The sequence below is a fragment of the Pistacia vera genome, unplaced genomic scaffold (genome assembly GCF_008641045.1).
Source record: "Pistacia vera cultivar Batoury unplaced genomic scaffold, PisVer_v2 Contig1389, whole genome shotgun sequence".
Lineage (NCBI taxonomy): Eukaryota > Viridiplantae > Streptophyta > Magnoliopsida > Sapindales > Anacardiaceae > Pistacia > Pistacia vera.
The window spans coordinates 175541-196074 of NW_022195454.1; the positions used below are offsets into that span (position 1 = coordinate 175541).

The 20534-nt window shown below is 31.9% G+C and overlaps 1 protein-coding gene and 1 non-coding gene across 2 annotated transcripts; both read right to left on the bottom strand.

Moving 5' to 3' along the window:
- Positions 1-5195: 5195 nt before the first annotated feature.
- LOC116122900 (calmodulin-like protein 7) lies at positions 5196-6196 on the bottom strand. Its single transcript, XM_031408702.1, has one exon. It carries the CDS (start codon positions 6019-6021, stop codon positions 5374-5376), a length of 648 nt encoding a protein of 215 aa, XP_031264562.1. The 5' UTR covers positions 6022-6196; the 3' UTR covers positions 5196-5373.
- Positions 6197-17800: 11604 nt separating this feature from the next.
- Positions 17801-17882, bottom strand: TRNAS-GCU. The gene has a single exon. It is a non-coding gene; the product is annotated as a tRNA-Ser (tRNA).
- Between the last annotated feature and the right edge of the window lie 2652 nt (positions 17883-20534).

A 20534-nucleotide genomic window follows, 5' to 3' on the forward strand; every position in this document is an offset into this window, starting at 1 on the left:
TGTATTGTTCGGTTTACCTTGAAATATCTTCTTTTCGTCAGACTTGTAAGATCATGTTTATGTTCAAGCATAACTGATTTAATTTTCCATTTGCATTCACATTCAAAGTTGCATTAATCCAACTCTTACAATCCGTTTTTGCAACAAGTTGCTTTTTCAAGGTATTTCTGGATTTACTTCTCTCCTTCCAGAACAAGAACATCCATTGTCACGTATCTCATCTCCCCATCATCTCCTTTCTTTGACGTACGTATCATTGCTTCAAAACTCATTTTATTCTCATACCTTCTGTATACTTCACCAAACTATCAACTGACTCAAACACCATTTCAAAATAAGGCTCCACTTCTTCTCTACACATCCCGTATCTTCTAATTCATCACATTCATTTTCCTGATTTAATGGTTTTATAATAAACAAAATTAGAATGTACTAATACAACACCTCATAAGAAACAATACGATACAGCATATTTAAAATCATGTTAACGACAAAGTTAAAGTTTCGAACACAATTTACCTCAACATTATTGAAACGAGGCAAACTAGACTCTTCCATATTCTGTAATTTCATGCATAACTAATACCAGTTTTCGCGTTCACGAATCTAGTTCACAACAGTCATCAACAAATATTATCTATCAATTATTTTGTATTGTAACATATATTCAATCCAAAATAGCATATAAAACTAAATAAATATATAAAATAAGTCAAAAATTCTTTACCTTGACAAATATTTCTGAGCTTTAAAATGTTTGATATCCTTATTTTCCTTTCTATGCTAAACAATTATCTCTATAAAAAGAGGTGGCTTTCCTGTGAAAAAACCATAAACAGTTGTTGTTGCTTGGCTGTTGAGGAAGAAACCGATGTAAAAGAGTAAGCAGAACACAACACGTAGACGAACGAGAAGAGAAGAAAAACAAATAAAAAGGAAAGTTTTTTTCCCCTTATTTCACATAAAATTTTGGCGCTTATTTGTAAAGCATGTTAGACAAGCTATTGATTTTTATAAAATAAATAAATAAATTTAACAAAGTATGAACGTCAGTCCATCTCATGCGAACAGTCGTTCATATACAAGGGACGGCCATCCACACTAAATGGACTGGCATCCATCTAGTGTTCTTATTTGGATGATCGTCCATACTAAAGGGACGTATGTCCCTAGTATTTGGACGGCAGTCCATTGATGTTTAATTTATTTTTAAATATTTTTCTAGACCCTCATCCATTCCTAAATGAATGGCCGTCCATTCACGGAAGTCTTGTATCGTGTCTTACGTGGCGACATCTAGGGCTGCAAACGAACCGAACAGTTCGCGAACGTTCGTTGTTCGTTCGATTACTGTTCGATAATGTTCGCGAACATTTGTTCGCGAACAGTTCGATAGTTGTTCGATAATATGTTCGATCGAGTTCGAACAGGGGTTGTTCGTTCGATTATGTTCGCGAACACTATACATTCGACTAATCCATCCGTTCGATTGTTCGTTCGTTTATGTTCGAAAAATATGTTATGCATTATTATAATTAAAAAAAAAAAATTTCATTTTTATATTATGTTTGATTTAGTTTAGATGAATTTTTTTTAATGGTAATCAATAATAAAATATTATGATGCTTTTTTTTTTCTTATATATATAATATGTTTGAATTTTTTTTTCCAAATGTCATCAATAATTAAATATATAAGTATATAGAATTTTAATTAAAAAGTAATAAATTATTATGATACATAGCATGACAAATTTAATAACATAATAAATTGTATAATCAAGTGATATATAATATAGTAAATCCAATAACATAATAGCTTCATATTTTTCTAAATGTAATCAATAATTAAATATTATAAGATAGCATTTCAATTAATAAATAATAAATATAGTATGGTAAATTGATAAACATAACATATTGTATAATCAAGTGATGTATAGCATACCAAATTTAAATAATATAGTTTAATTAAACCTAAATTAATCACACATTGTATTGATCATTATTACAATAAACTCTCATATCACTATGAATTTATAGGGGTTGGTACAGAATAAATACGTAGACAGTAAAGATAATATATATATATATATATATATAATTAATCACACTATATATTGATCATATATTACAATAGATTTACATTCCACTATAAATTTATGGGTGTTGATATAAAATATATATGTAAACAATTTAAAATATTTATGATAATTCATGTAATGATAATAAAATATGATAACCTTAATTTTGGTAATTTCATAACATATTTAACCTATGATTAATAATGTTGATAAAATTTTGTATATACACAAATTAACAATTATATATACAAATTAATTACACATATGTTTGATCATATATTATAATAGGCCATCATTTCACTATGAATTTATGGGCGTTGATACAAAATAGAATATAATATAAACAAATTAATCAACATAGTATTGATCATATATTACAATAGACTTTTATTCCACTATAAATTTATGAGTGTTGATACAAAATATATATGTAAATATTTAAAATATTTAGGATAATTTATGTAATGATAATAAATATATATATGTAAACAAATTCCTTTTGTTTGTGTCATGTTTGATATGGAACTAAATTTGTTTTGAACGATTTATTGTTCTGTTTAATTTGTTTTGAAGTTTTATTATTTATGATGATTAGTTATTTTAATTTAGTGAGTTTTTATTGATTTGTTTAAAATATAAATATAGATAAAGAGTTGGTTTATTTTCAAATATTGAATTAAATGGGTATGAATTATAAATTGTTGCATATTTGTTTTTTAGAGCATGAATTGGAAAGTTAGTGTACATTTTTTATTCGAACAAGTTATTCGAACATGTATTTACAAGTTATTGAACGAGTTATTCGAACAGGTATTTACAAATTATCGAACAAGTTAGTCGAACAGGTATTTACAAATTATCGAATGAATTATCGAACGAGTTAGTCGAACAGGTATTTACAAATTATCAAACGAGTTAGTCGAACGAACAAGTTAGTCGAACGAGTTAGTCGAACAAGTTAGTCGAACGAACACGAACGAGTTACGAACGAATACGAACGAGCTTTTTGTTAATCGAACGAACACGAACGAGCTTTTTGTTAATCGAACGAACACGAACACACATCATGTGTTCGTTCGAACACGAACACGAACACGAACAATCGAACATGCTTATCGAACGATTTTCGAACGGGCCTGTTCGTTCATGTTCGGTTCGATTGCAGGCCTAGCGACATCCGAGTCAAGTGCCACGTATATCAGTGCAAAATTTCGGTACCAATTTCCGATGTCTGTAGCATTGTTGTTCCTATTTTATGGCTAAATATTATAATATTTTGTGTTTTTAAATATTTACAAGGTGCACTAATTTAGTTTTATATTTGGAGTTTTATGTATCCTTGTATTTAAAACGCAATTTTAACTTGAAATGTCAATTATGCCCTTGGCTCCATCAAAAAACTAATGGCAAGGGGTGTTCTTAGTTGTAGGATGTAAAGTGTCAGATTTTCAAGTTTTAGGGCGTGTAATGTCAGTCTCCCTTTTTCTAATGCATATTTCTTTTCTGTAAGACTTCTTTCTTAAGGATTTTTCTAATTATATTGCAATCTATTCAATCAATGAGATCACATTTTGGGACGATGATTAAACAATGATCAGAATGCAGGAATTGACCAACAATTTCAAGGGTTTTTATTACCTAATAAGGATTAATCCAATACTCAGTTTTTGTATGTCAATCTAATATTCTAATGGTCAAACAATGACGGTAATGTTACTTGGTTAAGTTTTTTATTGGGCTAGTGTGAGTCCTTGGGTTTACCGAACGAGTAATACTACATTTACAAAGAAATTTTACAAAGATCTCCATACAAAGTGATGTGGCAAAAAATGAATGGAATAGTGAATTTAATGAGTTTGACTTTTTGTTTCACTCTTCCATTTATTTTTTGCCACCTCACTTTTCTATTTATTTTTTGCCACCTCACTTTGTGTGAAAATCTTTGTAAATTTTCTTTGTAAATATAATATTATTGTTACCGAATCAGTACTATAGTTACCTAATAAGGATTAGTACATTACACTTAGAGTCCTCATTATTTCAACACTTGATTAGTTCATGGTGTAACAAAACAAAAACTAACCAGATATATTTTATGGGTCATACAACTGTGATATCTTATGTTACAAGAATTTAAAAAAAAAGTCGTAATATTATAGTGTACTGTATCAAAATTTTTGTTTCATAACATCTTTAAGTTTTTAGTTTAAGGCACTACAGTTTTGGGTAAGCTTACCGGTTGATCCAATGGCTGCTATGTTTTCTTTTCTTGTTTCACAGAAATACGTTTGTTAATTGTTATGTTGCTTCACTGAAATTAGTGTATGGTTTTAGTACTAATTTTTGTATGCGAATACCAGAAATAACAAACAAGTATCACGACGAAAAGATGAAAATACATTAATAAAAATGAGAGTCAAATACGTCGGGAATGAAACAAATGGGGCTGCTAATATTGTCTATGGGATGTGCAACGGTAAAGAGCTAGATCCAATCGATTCGACGTGAAATGCGACGGTGTTACAATCCCAGCAAACACATAGTTTAATATACTCTCTTCAGATAGAAGTATACACAATTTATAAATTTGAGATATTACCCGAAATGTGAAAACTGAAAAAAAACAAAGAGAAACTTTTCCTAAAATTTTATACGAATACATAAAATTTACACCGGTTACACGATACAGCATTAAGAAATGAAGCCAATGGGAAAACAGAAGCACAAACACTAGAGTCAAAAACCATCAGACCAGTTTTACAAAGTTTTGGAAAAAATAATAAACCCACAAGTAAATAATAGCTCCAGATCTTGGTGTTAAATTGTTTCAATTCTCTTCTCTTCGTTCCTAAACCGCCATTTTGTAGATTTGGCCACCTCTATGGATTTGCCGTTGTTGTAAGCCAACCCGAGTCCGAATTTGCATTACTCGAAATCAGATTTCAGGTTTTCAAAACCAACGTATCACATCGTTAATACATCTATTTTAATAAAATCATGTCACAGTATATGTTTTAAATTTTTAGCTTAAAAATTTTGATACCATTCAATAATAATGAATGATTATTAATTGATATCAAAATTGTAAGCCAGAAAAATTTAAGTCAAAATATCTCGACCGAAAATAAAAAAATATATATATGACATGCATCATCCACGTGTCTTCTTGTTGATCGTCGATCCCCAATCACAAAATTCCACCAAAATATGTACACCCTCTGATTGACTCAACACAAAGAACTCCACTAACTCATTCCAAAGAAACAAAGAAATTAAAACAAAATAAAAAATCAACCCAAAGCACTAAATCCTCCACCCTTCATCATCTGCCTAAACTCCTTATAATCAACCATCCCATCACCGTCCACGTCAACCTTCATGATCATCTGCTTGCAATCCTCTGCGGTGCGCCCTTGCTTAAGCCCCAACGACCCCAACACCTGCTTCAACTCATCGAACGTGATGAACCCATCACCATTTTGATCAAACACATTGAACGCCTCTCGCATGTCGTTTTCATCCTCCTCCTCTCTCTCGACCATCAAAGACTTGTACAGCGCCCCGAACTCGTCGATGTCGACGCACCCATCTCCGTTCACGTCGATCCGTTCAATCATCTGAGCCAACTCGGCGTCGGGGATGAAGATTCCGATATTCTCCAACGAGACACTCAGCTCTTGCTTCGAAATCCTCCCGTCCCCATTGCGATCAAACATCTGAAAAACGCGATCAACCCCAGCTGGGTCCATTTTTTTCAAGGAAATGAAAGTTTGTGGAGGTTTTTGAGGGGAAACAATGGCAGAGGGTGGCGTTGGCTGTGGCAGCGTAGGGCACCAGGAAGTGGGGAGGAAAGATCGGAGCTTTTTGGGGATTAACAAGAGGAGAAAAGAGTTGAAAAGATTGTGAAGAAGGAAGAGTCTTAAGAGAAAAGATGACATTTGGGGATGTGAAAGAAGAAGTAGAGAAGAAAGGAGCAAAATTAGAAAAGGAATTTGAATGAGTGAGAATGGATGGCACTGAGAAAATGTTGGAGAGTAAATTGGGAAGCTTAATATAGAAGCACCGAGTGTCCGAGTCTTTGGGTTTACGCGTATTTGGTATTTGCAGAGGAAGAGGGACGGAGTCGTTGAACGATCATGATAATGGTGGGGATTATTTATTTATTTGCTAGGGGTTTATCTAGGCATGCCTCTTAATCAATAGTTTAATTTCTTTTGGACCTGATATTTTAGAAAATTTGAAAGAAACCCTTGAAGGATCGTTCGACTATCAAAAATTCCCTTAAAATTATCGAATGTATGATAAGAGTCTATAACACTTTATGAAACACTTGATCTTAAAGGTTTATATAATTACTCGAGGAAGGGGTTCAATACGTCCAACTCTTTACTCTTCAAATAGTTGTATAGTCGAAAATCATTTTAAAGTTTTGTATAAAAACTTGTTATAAGAGTGTACAACACTTTGTAATAAACATTGGTGATTTGTTAAATGGGACAATACTATAGGGGTTTTCTTGTTATTCTATAAAGCTTAAGGGGTTAAAAGGAGAGAGATTGGGGGTATTGAGTAAATATCCGCTATTATTAATTGTTTGCTTACGCTTTCAAAGACGCGTTGTCATTATTGTTGTTGTTTGGTGTCTTTACTTTTTGTTTTGAAAGTTTGTGACATTAAACGATTATAATATTTCTTCTATTAATTTTGATGTTTTTTTTAACATCATTGTGTTTTTTATAATTATTTTATTTATTTTAGTGATTACAATATGAAAAATATTATCATAAAATGCAACGACCAACTTAAAATATTCAATAAGTTATTATTTCAATGTTACCGTTTTTAGTTTTTATTCACGAGAAGTTATCCAAACGATTAAACCAATAGTTTACTCTTATAAAGTTTTGTGTTTGAGTTTCATTCATAAAAACTTACATGATCAAAAATTATTATTTCTTATTTCTTAAATATTATACGGGTTTAACCGAGTTCTAATTGTAAAGTCTTATGATATAAAATTGTTGTTTTGTTGGGTATTATAAGCAAGTTATTATTGCAATTTATTAAAGGCATTAATAAAAAATAAAATTGTTGTGGTTAACCCAATTTGTAATGAGTAATGCTATACTCACAATATTTTTTCATAAACGTTCTCTTACAACCCCGACGTGACAGTTTGTAATTGATCAGCCACAATTTATCAAGTGAAACCCATGTGGGACCTATTATGAGTTCATCAATGTAAACTGTTACGTTAAGTTTGTGAGAAAAAGTTTGTAAGGAAAGCTTGTGGGTGTAGCATTTTCCATTTGTAATTTGTATTATTCAAAATTAATTTAAAATTTTTTAATATGAATTTAATCCTAACTTAACTTATAATACAAAAAATCTGAACTCAAAATTCATTTTGTAATATCTTTGTAGAATTTTAAGTTTATTTTATTACTAACATATTATAAGTAATTTGCATACAAAAATTTATATATATTTAAGTAATATTCTTAATATTATTATATATGAAATTAAATATTACCTTATGTTATAGATGAGTTATTTTAAATTAGCCGAATTTTTATTTAATATTATATCGATATCAACATTTTTCGCATTTCAGGATCTGAGTCTTCCATTTAATGTTATAATTTTTTTATTATTATTTAGGATTTAATTTTTAACTTAAATAAATGGAATTTATTCAAAGAGAAAAAATAAAAGAAAAAGGCTATATTTATTTTTATCTTATCTTTAGTATTTGCCTTATTGTACTTTAATGAATTTAAATTAATTTATTCAAGAAGAAAAGGTTAAAGAGAGGCTATATTTATTTATTTTTATTGACTTTGTTTTACTTTAATGAATTTAAAATACTTGACCGTTGATAACGGATCTGAAACTTAGAGACGTTGGGGACTGGACCACGCCAAAAGAGAAAGCCGGCTGATAACGACCGTTAGATCGTTCTTAACGGCTACTTTCGCGTGATTGGTGGGGTGATGACACCTGGAAGTACTAGAAAAAGTCTTACAGATTTTTTTTTCTTTTTCTTTTTCTTTTTTGTCAATTTTGATTGGAATTTTGTAAAGCCTTGGACGGCCTAGAAAAGGTCCATAAATAAACGGTGGCATGATAAGCATCATGCACAAGTATTAACCCAATTGTACACATTCAATAATATTATCCAATTGTTTATTTTTATTTTTAGTCCGGGAGGCATGATAAGCATCATACACAAGTATTAACCCTAATTGTACACATCCCATAATATTATTCAATTGTGTTTTTATTTTTTTTTGATGATCGGGGGTGTTCGAATAAGTTTGTGCATACCTCAACTAATCTCTTAAAATCCTGAAGTAAATAATCATGTAAATCCCCTCAGTGGTCACCCCTATTAAGGTTTAGAGTGACTCAAACTCAAGAACTCATGTTGGGCCCTTTTGCTTTTTTACCATTCGATCACCTAATGATGGTTAATATTATCTAATTGTTGACGAATTTTAAAGTAAGGTTATAATATATAAATTAAATAGTAATATTGATCAGGTTCGTTTGGTTCATTTTTTTTATTCATATTCCCAATCCTATTCCCCAAATATTGTTTGGCATATTATTCCAGAAATATTACTATATTTTTTTAATTACTTTTAGACCCCTTAAGCTTATTAATTTCATTAAATACCCCTGAAAAAAAGTTTAAAAATTAACAACAACACCCCCCATCAACCCATACTTGCCAGATTTCGGCAACCACCGTCGGTGGTAGTCGGAATCTGTACAACGGCCTACCTGTCGACCATAAATGGCTGGAAGTTCACTGATCTGGCCGTCAACAACGGCCAAAGATGGACTTCTTTTGACGTTTTTCGGTTGTCGACGGCAACATTTGGCTGTAAATCTAGTCTTTTTCGGTCAGATCAGATCTGCCACGGATCTGGCCGGAAAAGGCCATAGTGATGCGTTACGGCACAGATCCGACCGGTCTGTGTCGTAACGAAATTTGCCAGTCAGATTCCGGCAGTGGTGGCCGGAATTTGGCACTGCAGGTGGTGGGGCTGCTATTGTCGTTTTTATTAGGGTCTTTAATTAAATTAGCAAACCTATGGACTTTTTCATAAATTTTTAAAGTTTATCTCGTAATACTCCCCTATCTAACTATCCAATATTATTCCCAAAATCCTATCCAAAAATGAACTCGATAAAGTTGTTATAAGGATAGCTATTGGTTTGTTAATATTATAAGATTATTGACTTATTTGTGTATTTTCGTTACTTACTGATCTGATAATGTTATCAAACCGATAAATGAATAATAATATGAGAATATTTATGTATTAAGTATCCTAAACTCCAATAATAATACTGAATCACGATTGAACCTTATTAAATTGATTTAGTAATTCTTTTTGGTTTTAAACTAGCTTATTAACAAGTATTTATTTATGATTTGATAATGTTTTCAAGTTGATAGAAGTAAAATATTTGTAAAATATTAATGTAACAAGTAATACTAAAATCAAGGCGAAAACATAATGATTGACCACAACCGAAATTGTTTAGTACTGTTATTTACTATTTGGGATAGGTGTTTTGGATGATTTAAGTAAAAATCATTTTAGATATTAATGAATATCTTGCCTACCATTATTATTTCCTAATTTTAGTGATATTAATTGTTGTTTTAAATATAAAAATAATAATATACATCTTGATTTAAACAATTGCCTTATATTGCATTGAACCTAAGGTCAAGGGTGTAAGAGGTTTAATTTAGCTTAAAAAAATAATGGTATGTTTGTTTAACTATTTTGCACTATCTTATCTTTATCCTACCCAAAATACACATTTGTTTCCTTATTCTAAAAATCCTATTATATTTTATTCAATTATTTTTAAACACCCTAGGTTTGTTATTTAACTAAACACCCAAAAAAAGTTTAAAAATTAACAAAAACACCCCTATCCACCCACATTTGTTAGATTCCGGCTACCATCGTCGGAAGGTAGTCGAAATCTGGTATAATGGCGCACTACCGACTGGATTTGGCCGGTAGTGCGCCTACAGTCAAAGATTTGGCCGTTGACAGCCAGATCTTTGGTCGTAGCTGGTCGTCAACGACAACCATATCTTTCGTTGTCGTTGACGACCAAACGTGGCTAGATCCACCGTAGGTCTAGCCGAAAAAGGCCATATCAATGCACAATTGACTAGATCCAACTAGTCCTGCACCGATACGATGACTTTGGCCACCCTTAGGTGGTGGTGGTCGTTTGCCAGCATTTAATGGGTGGATAGGGGTGTTTTTGTTAATTTTTAATATTTTATTGCAGGGGTGTTTAGCTAAATTAACAAACCTAGAGGGTGTTTTTGTTAATTTTTAAATCCTACTTCGTAATAATCACCAAACTCTTACTTTTTCAAAAATCCTATCCAAAATAATAAAGCAAACAGACCCATATTTTTCACAAGTGATCTAAATTTTATGAAATCTTATTACAAGCACTTAATTTTACACATGATTACTTATTTTTAATTCCATATAAAAAAATGTCAAATCTACATTGGATTCATATGAAGTTGTAAATTTATTTTTATCATAAATAATCCTTTTTTCTAATTCAACATGTTGAGCAATATCTAGTTGAATTCCATGAATTTAGGCATAGATTTTTCAACATAATTTCAAGCCACAATATCTATGAAATGGGTGGAGAACCAATACTGAAACCCTTAATTTAAGGAAAGATTTGGCTTGAGTACAAACAAATCCTATCAAGCAATATTACCTACAACTTTTTTGTTTTTTTAACCAAAATATCCAGATCAGTTTATGAGCACCTCAACTAATCTTCGAGGTCCATTAAACACCCTACAAACCCAATGTTTCTTAAATTAACAATATCATTTCTCGAGAGAATTTCAATCTAAGAATTATATATATTCAGACATACTTTAAAATGGGTTGTTGTTATTGTGCAAGTCCTAAACTTAAATGATATATAGACTATTATACTTTTGAGACACAAGCCAAAGGTTTGCTTCTCCGTCTGCTCTATTTAATTATATGGACACGCTTTAATTCAGACATATTTTAAAATGGTTGGATGCGATTATCCAATAAAATTTTATGAAATTCTTTGTTAGTAATTAAAATTATTGTTTGATGAAGTAATAATGTGAGATCATGATTCCCACTCAAATATCTCCCAAAAGAAAAGAAGTGTTGTGGGTTTGCACTGCACTCTTTGCCAGTTGGTTTCATTGGGTTTTCTCCAGCTAAATTCCACTTGACAGCTAGATGACTGACTAAACTCGAAACTTTTGACTAATTTCAAGACTTAATAGAATATTTGCTCTTTGCTCAAGGCATCTTATTTTTAGACTTTTAACTCTTTGTTTTGACTTTTATCTCAAATCTAGACTTCTTGAAAAGTTTTGATAATTCTACTTGTTTTTTTAAATATCCAATTATTAATGTTATTGATTTCATATTTTAACATTATTGGTCTATATTTCAGTGTTACCTACATAACTATAAGAACAACATTATCTGTCTACACGACCATACTGATAATATAAGAAGATTTCACTAATAGTCATCACATATAATATTCGGGATTAGTTGATACTCTTTTGTAAGGGAGCAAAAATTATATATGATGTATACACATACATTCAACCAACATCGGAACATCACATTAATGCACATGACATCGCATGCTTCTTAATTGTTCATATGCACGTCCATTCGTTATACAAAAGATTTTTATCTCTGTATAACCCACACAATTATACCGACAAATGTAAATAAATAAATAAATGAAAAGAACCCCCACTAATAATAATCACATGTTCTAATCAGATTAGAGGTAATCTGGGGTGTTTAGGCCAACTTATGTGCACTTTAACTAATCTCTCAATGCCTTAAAGTGAATGATCGAATAAATCCCCTCAGTGACCATCCCTATTAGTATCTGGAGACAATGTTTTAAAAACCGGTCTGACCCAGTCGGTTGGACCGATTCAACCAAGACCTAGAAGCTTCAACAGGCCGAGTTTATACTTTTTTTATTCACCCAAAACCCTAACATTTGGGAGGATGATCGGCAAACAATTGACGGCCAGAATGTTGGGGCTTTTGAAAATAAAGTTCCGGTGAATGCAATGGTGGTGACGGAGTTGATTTCCGGTGAGTAAATCAACTGAAAATCGAACAAAACTGGCCACAGCAACAATGGGATTTTTTCGACGATTAGCGAGGCTAACGGGGGTGGGGTGAGATGGGTTTTGGTCGGGAGGAAGAGGGGAGTAATTTTTGGGTGATTGGGAGGGTTGCCGACGCCGATGTTAGTGAGATTTGGCCTGGAATGTCGATGCCGACGTCGATGAGATCTGGCCGAAATCGAACATATTTCGGCCAAATCTTGGGTATATTTTAATGGGAATGGGCTCAAGGGACGATTGGGGTTGCATCTTGGGTGTCGCCGCCACCAATCAGTCGCTGATTTGCATTTGGGGTGTGTTTGATAAATTTCAAACTTATAGGGACTTACCGTAATTTTTAGGGGTGTATTTGCTAACGGGGGTGGGGTGAGGTGGGTTTTGGTCGGGAGGAAGAGGGGAGTAATTTTTGGGTGATTGGGAGGGTTGCCGACGCCGACGTCAGTGAGATCTGGCCTGGAATGCCGATGCCGACGTCGGTGAGATCTGGCTGAAATCGAACCTATTTCGGCCAGATCTTGGGTATATTTTAATGGGAATGGGCTGAAGGGACGATTGAGGTTGCATCTTGGGTGTCGCCGCCACCAATCAGTCGCTGATTTGCATTTGGGGTGTGTTTGATAAATTTCAAACTTATAGGGACTTACTGTAATTTTTAGGGGTGTATTTGTTCAATTTTAAAAGTTTTTATCAACGGGTCAACCCGGGACCCAAAAACTTTGCCAGATTTCACCCCGGATTGGGTTTTAAAACATTGCCTAGAGAGACTCAAATTCAAGAATCCATGGTGAACCCCTATGATCTTTTAACATTTGACCACCTAGTGGTAGTTGGTATACTCTTTCACGCACACAAAAAGCTTCTATATCACATAATACACATGGATTCGACCAACGTCACAACAACACATTAATACACACTACCTAACTGATCGTATACACATTCATCCATTATACGTATTGACCTTGCAGAGGACTACAAGGTCAACACCTATAAATTTATATAACAGGTATGCCATCACATGCAACACAGCCAACCGTGGAAATTTACTTCAACAAAAAATTTTTTTGTCAAGATCAGAAACTTTCCCAGGACTCGGAGAATAAGTTTTACTTATTCAGTTGACTAATTAAGCCTGGTTGGATCAGATTCTATTAATTAATTATTCACATTTATTTATTTATATTTATAAAATTATAACCTTGTGCAAGTTGTGAGTAGATAATTTCCCTTTATTAAATTAAAAAGAATCTAATTATTAAGTATTTTGAGTTGAATATAATAGTAGTAGGTAATATATTACCTATCTTTGGGCAACTCAAGTGGTAGCGTAAGCGTTCAAATATGTGATTAAGACGCATGGTCCTAAGTTTGAATCTTTTCTAGTTCCCCAAGATTTAAGTGGAGAAAAAAAAAAAAAAAAAAAAAAAGAGTCTACTATTAAAACTTTGAAAATTTTAAATAATAAGGTTGTTATATATTACTAATTTGAGGTTTTATGTTATTTCTATTTTTATTTTTTAAATAGATATCAACTGATTGAGAAAATTTTACTAGAAACGTAAAGGTTAAATTCATCAATCACGGAACTATCGTTAAATCTCGAACACGTCTTAACAATTTTTTAAACTATTTGCCAATGGATTTGATATTTTTAAGGCCTTTTTTTTTAAATAAAATAATAATTTAATTTTAATGAGATTTTTATTAGTTTTAAAAGTCACCGGAATGTTTGAGATATAGAAATTTTTCGATAAATGAAATTAACCAAAAAGTAAATTAAAAGGAAGACACTTAATAATTTAATTTTATAATAAATCTATTGTTGAACATTATAAATATACCCTTTAATATTACATATTTATTATTGTTAATTATCATATAGATAGGATGAAAATGGCCTTTTACTATAATATAACCTTGTTGTATTTTAATAATGAATTCTCATTAGTTAATGCTAGCAAGATGCTCCATATGGAAGAGACAAAAACTTTATTGTATGCCAATTTAATTACAACTACTCACAAATTAATGTAAAATTCATATTACAATTTGGATTATAATAAGTTCTTTGTTGATTGTTATACATTTATCTTTCAATAGTAATATAAATTTAATATTTGTAATCTTATCTTATCGATATTAACAAACATGTTACTTATATTATAATATATGTTATGATCCTTGAACCGCTCATTAATGTTATATCAATTTAATAGTAACCTTGATGTGCAAGATTTTCAGAGTGAATAAAATCCTCTCTTGGATACAAATATCTTGTGATATGAATCACATAATTAAGGTCGAAGATCACATAACTCCTCGTTTAATTGAATTTGAATTTATTTTCAACTCGACCATGTAACTGACATTATATAAACCTAGTTGTAATTTCCTTCTAGAGATGAGAAAATAGGCCGTAGAAAGCAAACTGCAAGCTCTTTGTAAACCGAATTATTGTTCAACAAATTGAATAACATAAAAGTGGACATAGGTTTTGCATTATAAACCGTCAAATCACTTTAAAAAAATCTTTGTGTTTTGTGTTATCATATTGTTTTATCATAGATTCATGGAGATCACACACACATTTTACGTAGTTCTGACGCTATCAATCACATACCTCTTATTGGTGCAAATCTTTACATCAACAAATCCAAACCATTGGATCATGATCAAAAAGTTAAATTATAAATGTGCTTAACTACAAGTAGTCACCCATTAACGTAAAATTTGTATTATGATAAGTTCATTGTTATAAACATATCGATCAATATCAATATAAATTTAGAATTTTTAATTTTATATCGTACCGACATTAATAAACATATTTCTTATATTATAATATGGGTTAAGATCCTTTAATGGCTCGTCAAATGATAAACCATTGGACGATGGTCAATAAGTTAATAATAATGGTGATTAAATGTTGCACACTGAAGAGACAAGTATTATAAATGTATGGGGATTTTAATACAAGTAGCCATACAATTAGGAAGCACATGGGTGTGGTTATAGGGCATTCATGAGCTGGTCTTTCTCTCTTTTTTTGGAGATTAAAAAAAATAAAATTAAGTAGAGAAATTGAATAATTTTGCCTTCAATCATGGCCTAACACAAGCTTCAAAGTTTACAGATGTCTCCAGCTAGCTCCCATTGCTCACCCTCAAACAAGGTTGTGCTCACAAACTACTAGCTTAGTGAAAATAACAGGGTTTTATTTGTTGTACCAACCCCAACCCCAACCCCAAGGGTTGGCATAAAAAACCTCCCCCAATCTTCACCTCCCAATGTTGTTTTTACTTTTTATAAGGGATATGTAATGGTTTAAGGTACGGGTGTTCAAAAGCGGTTAACCGGTTTCTTGAACCGAACCGGTTTAAGGGAAAACGGGTTTTTCGGTTAACCACTTTTCCCCTTAAATTGGATTAAACTTTTTTTTTCTTGAATTAAATTGTAAACATCAACAATACATATCCAAATAAAAACTAAACATTCATACATATCCATTAACCACAACTAATAATACATTAAAAATTGATACAAATAAATTTAAGTTTTATTTTATTTTAATATATAATATCTTTAAGATTATATATATATAACCGGTTTTGATTAATCAGCTTGCATTTTCACCTAAACCAGAAACCAAACATAAAATCTAGTTTTTTAAATTCTTTGAACCGTGATTGAACTGATTTTTCGGTTAACTGGTTTTTACATATTTTTTTTAACACCCATAGTTTAAGGCTTAGAAAAAAATATTTTGAATTAATCGATAGTACTTTTAGCCAAACAACTAAAAGTTTTGATTAGACACTAATTGTTGTACAAACAGTTGAAAGTTTTAGTTAAATGATTGACCATTTTGGCATTGTTACAATCCTTAAACATAAAAATAGTTAATCATTTAACTAAAACAGTCAATTGTTTCTTCAAAACTTTTTTTTTTTTTTTTTTTGGACCCCTTACACTGTTACATATACCATGGTTTAATATGGTTAGCATATAAATTCAGGGCATTGAATATGCTAGGAAACAAAAAATGTATAAATTTAGGGCATTAAATATGCCAGCAATGATATTTTTATAAGAGTATGTGTACTGGAAATGTTTCGAATATTCAATTTTAGAGGCAATATTAGAAATTAGTTTAATTTTTTGAAGAAAAAATCTTTTTTTTTTTTTTTTTTTGTGTTTCATAATTATTTGAACCTTGAAAACAGTTTGACATATATAAAACGTGTTTTGAAATATTAAAAATAATATAAATTTATTAAGTAAAAGAAGTGTGCAAAATTTTGGAAACACACAATCTCACATGGAAAATAAATTAATAAAGTATGGAAATGGTTCTTCTCATAATGGACTTTCAAAGACGACAAGACCAAGCAGGCCCATGCCAATTCAAGAAACCCAAATAGTTTCAAAATTGCATTTTTCTCATTTTCTCTTCACTTTCTCTCCAACCAAACAACACAAAAACTATTAAAATCAGAGTTTGATTTAACTCTCTTGCATGTGTGGAATCACATGGCCAATTAGATAGGCATCAATTTATTTCTATGAAGCTAAATTTAGTTCGCAAACATGACTCGATGTCCAATTGTGCAAGCTTTAAATCAAAAAATAATGTTGCACATACAAACTCTAGTATAAAAATATAAAAACCGGCGTGACACAAAATGAATAGAATATATAAAAAATGAATCAATAAAAGTCAATGTAAAATATCACAATGTATCATATCAGTCATAACATAAGTCAATGAATTTACGACATATCTAAATTTTTTCTCTCGTATTTATCTTTATAATTAATGTGATAAATGATTTCTAAGCCAAAAATCTATTTCATGCATTTACTACTTAAATTTAAACTCCATTTATTTTACATAGTAAAAGGTTACTTTCTTATAGCATGGCAATGAGCAAGACCCTTTTGTGTACATTGAGCCCATGTAAAATTGGACCATATTGAAGTTGCATGATGGAACCCTCTTGGTGTAAAGTCCATGCCATGTCCATTAGGCTTTATTGGGCGTATATGGGTTATGATGTAACTTTATTTTAAATGTACATACAATCTGCATGTATCTTGAAAACAATACTAATAATAAAATAATTGATGTTTAACTCTACACAAAACTCTTAAAATTATGATATTATAAGAAGAGTGTGTTTATACAAAAAAATTAATATTATATTTCAAATTCTCTATATAAAAACTTGAAAATAATGTATGATTTTTCACTAGTTGCACTCAAATTTAATGTCAAAGATTTGAGTTTGATTCATTGTTTTATTACGATTTATATATACTATAAACTATTAAATTAAATTTAATATATATTTAGTTTAAAAACTATATTGATTACTGAATAGATGAGAAATAAGATAATACGAGTATATTGACCAAGAAAATAAGTGGAAATAAAATAAAATTAAATTAAAGGACTAAATCGTTAGAACAAAATAAGTGGAAATAAAAACAAATTTCGTCGCCTGAGAGATTCGAACTCTCGCGGGGAAACCCCATGTACTTAGCAGGCACACGCCTTAACCACTCGGCCAAAGCGACATTTCTGTAGGACTTAAGAAAATAAAATTAATTTATTTCATATATATTATTCAATTTTTTTATTTGCGATGGAACGGGTGTTATATTGGGTGATGTTATGAAGATAAACAGGAATGAATATGGTTTGTAAATAGAAACATTATTACATAATTACATTACTACTTTGAAACTTAATTTTTATATCCCAAATTATGGATTAGGATAGTAGTATGGGACTATGGGTAACAAATAAGGTCATTAATGATATAACAATTATTAATTAGCATATTATTATTTGGGATTTAAAAATCATGGTTTAAACGTGAGATATATAATAATAATAATATGATATGTTACATATACAAACTCTTGTAATTAAGAACTAGTAAGCAAACACAAACCCAATCATTCCATATTTGTTAGATTAAATTCATTTTATTTGGGTCAACCCCTTAAGAGATAGTGGTATATAAAGCACATCCACGATTTTTTTTAAAAGTATTCATAAATAACCCCCTTATTATCATTTACCTCCTTTAAATTATCATTTATCCTCTTGAAGAAGTATCAAAAACCTCCTTGATAGGGATATATATACTTTTCAAAAATTGTGGGTGCGTTTATAATTTACTATTTTTTAACGGGTTTGTTAGAATTCTAAAGATAAAGGCTAAGAATTCAAGAAAGAAATGTAAAGAATGAAATTGTAGTTCAAGATTTTATTTTCCAATGTACAAGAACTCTATTTATACTTACAATACATGCTACAACCATGCTAATGATTATGCTAATTGCTAAATCAGCTTTGCTTAATTCAAGCATGGATCAAACTTTGCGGTTATACCCCCCCCCCCCCTCGCGCTCAAGGTGGTAACGTAGATTCTAGTTTGAGATTGGAAACTAACTCCGTGAATCGTCTTAGGTGATGAGCTGATGTAATCAATGTTTTAAAACCCAACCCGGGGTGAAATCCGGCAAAGCTTCTAGGTCCTGGGTTGACCTGTTAGCGATCAAACCGGTTGATAAAAACTTTTAAAATTCAGCAAATATACCCCTAAAAATTACGGTAAGTCCCTATAGGTTTAAAATTTATCAAACAAACCCCAACTGCAAATCGACCGGCGACTGATTAGCGGCGTCGACACCCCAGATGCAACCCCAATTGTCCCTTGAGCCCATTTCTATCAAAATATACCCAAGATATGGCCGAAATAGGTTCGATTTCGGCCAGATCTCACCGACGTCGACGTCGACATCGGCATTCTAGGCCAGATCCCATCGATTCCGGCAACAACAACCCTTCCCATTACCCTAGAATTACTCCCCTTTTCTTCCTGACCAAAACCCCCCTCACCCCACCACCGTTAGCCTCGTAAATCGCTGGAAAAATCTCATCGTTGCTGGTGCCAGTTTTGTTCGATTTTCGGTCGATTTACTCACCGGAAATCAAATCTTTCACCACCATTACATTCATCGGAAATAGCTCTTCAAAAGCCCCAACATTCCGACAGTTAATTGTTCGTCGATCATCACCGGAAATCCTAGGGTATTGGGTGAATAGGAAAAAATTAAACCCGGCCCATTGAAGCTTCCAGGTCCCGGTTCAACTGACCGAGCCGGGTTGGGTTTTAAAACATTGGATGTAATCGGTTGGAATAAGACAAAATAGTTGATCCTGAAACAGAGTCAATGTTGACAAGAAAGTCAAACGATAATATGGCAAGTCAATGATGACGTGGCACCAATGACATGACATAATTCAACAATGATGTGGCAAGTCAACGATGATGTGGCATCGATAACGTGACAAAAGCCAACAATTACTTGGTGAGTCAACGATGACATGATAAAAGCCAACAATGGTGTGACGAGTCAATGATGGCATGACATTGATGACATGGCAAAGGCCAACAATGGCCTAGCGAGTCAACGATGACATGGCAAAAGCCAACAATGACCTGACAAGTCAATGATAGTATGACATTGATGACATGGCACAGGCCAATAATGACCTAGCAAGTCAACGATGACGTGGTAAAAACCAATAATGGTCTAGCAAGTCAACGATGACATGACATCGATGACATGGCAAAAACCAACAATGGCACGACAAATCAATGATGACATGACATCGATGACGTGACAAAGGCTAACAATGGCTTGGAGAGTCAATGATGATGTGGAAAAGGCCAACGATGGTTTGGCTAGTCAACGATGACATTGCAAAAGCCACAATGCAAGGCGCATGCAGACTCATGGCAAAGGCAGAAGACCATAATGGCAAAGGCAGAGGTCCTAGATAGCTTAGAGCAGTAACCCAAGATAACAGTAAGTGCTATATTGATATGATTTAATATGCACCAGGAAAATTCCTAGGAAATTGGAGGGGTCACAAACGGTCCCACTTAAAACCCAACCTCCTTAGACTATTATCGTCTTTGTGACAAAATTTTTCTAAACATGCATATAACCATTGAAATAGCAACTCACTGTCCTAACCTAGCCTCTGATACCATGTTAGAATTCTAGAGAGAAAGACAAATAATTCAAGAGAGAAATGTAAAGAATGAAATTGTATTTCAAGTTTGTATATTTTCCAATGTACAAGAGCTCTATTTATATTTACAATACATGCTAATGGCTAAAATCAAGTTTTGCTTGATTGAAGCCATG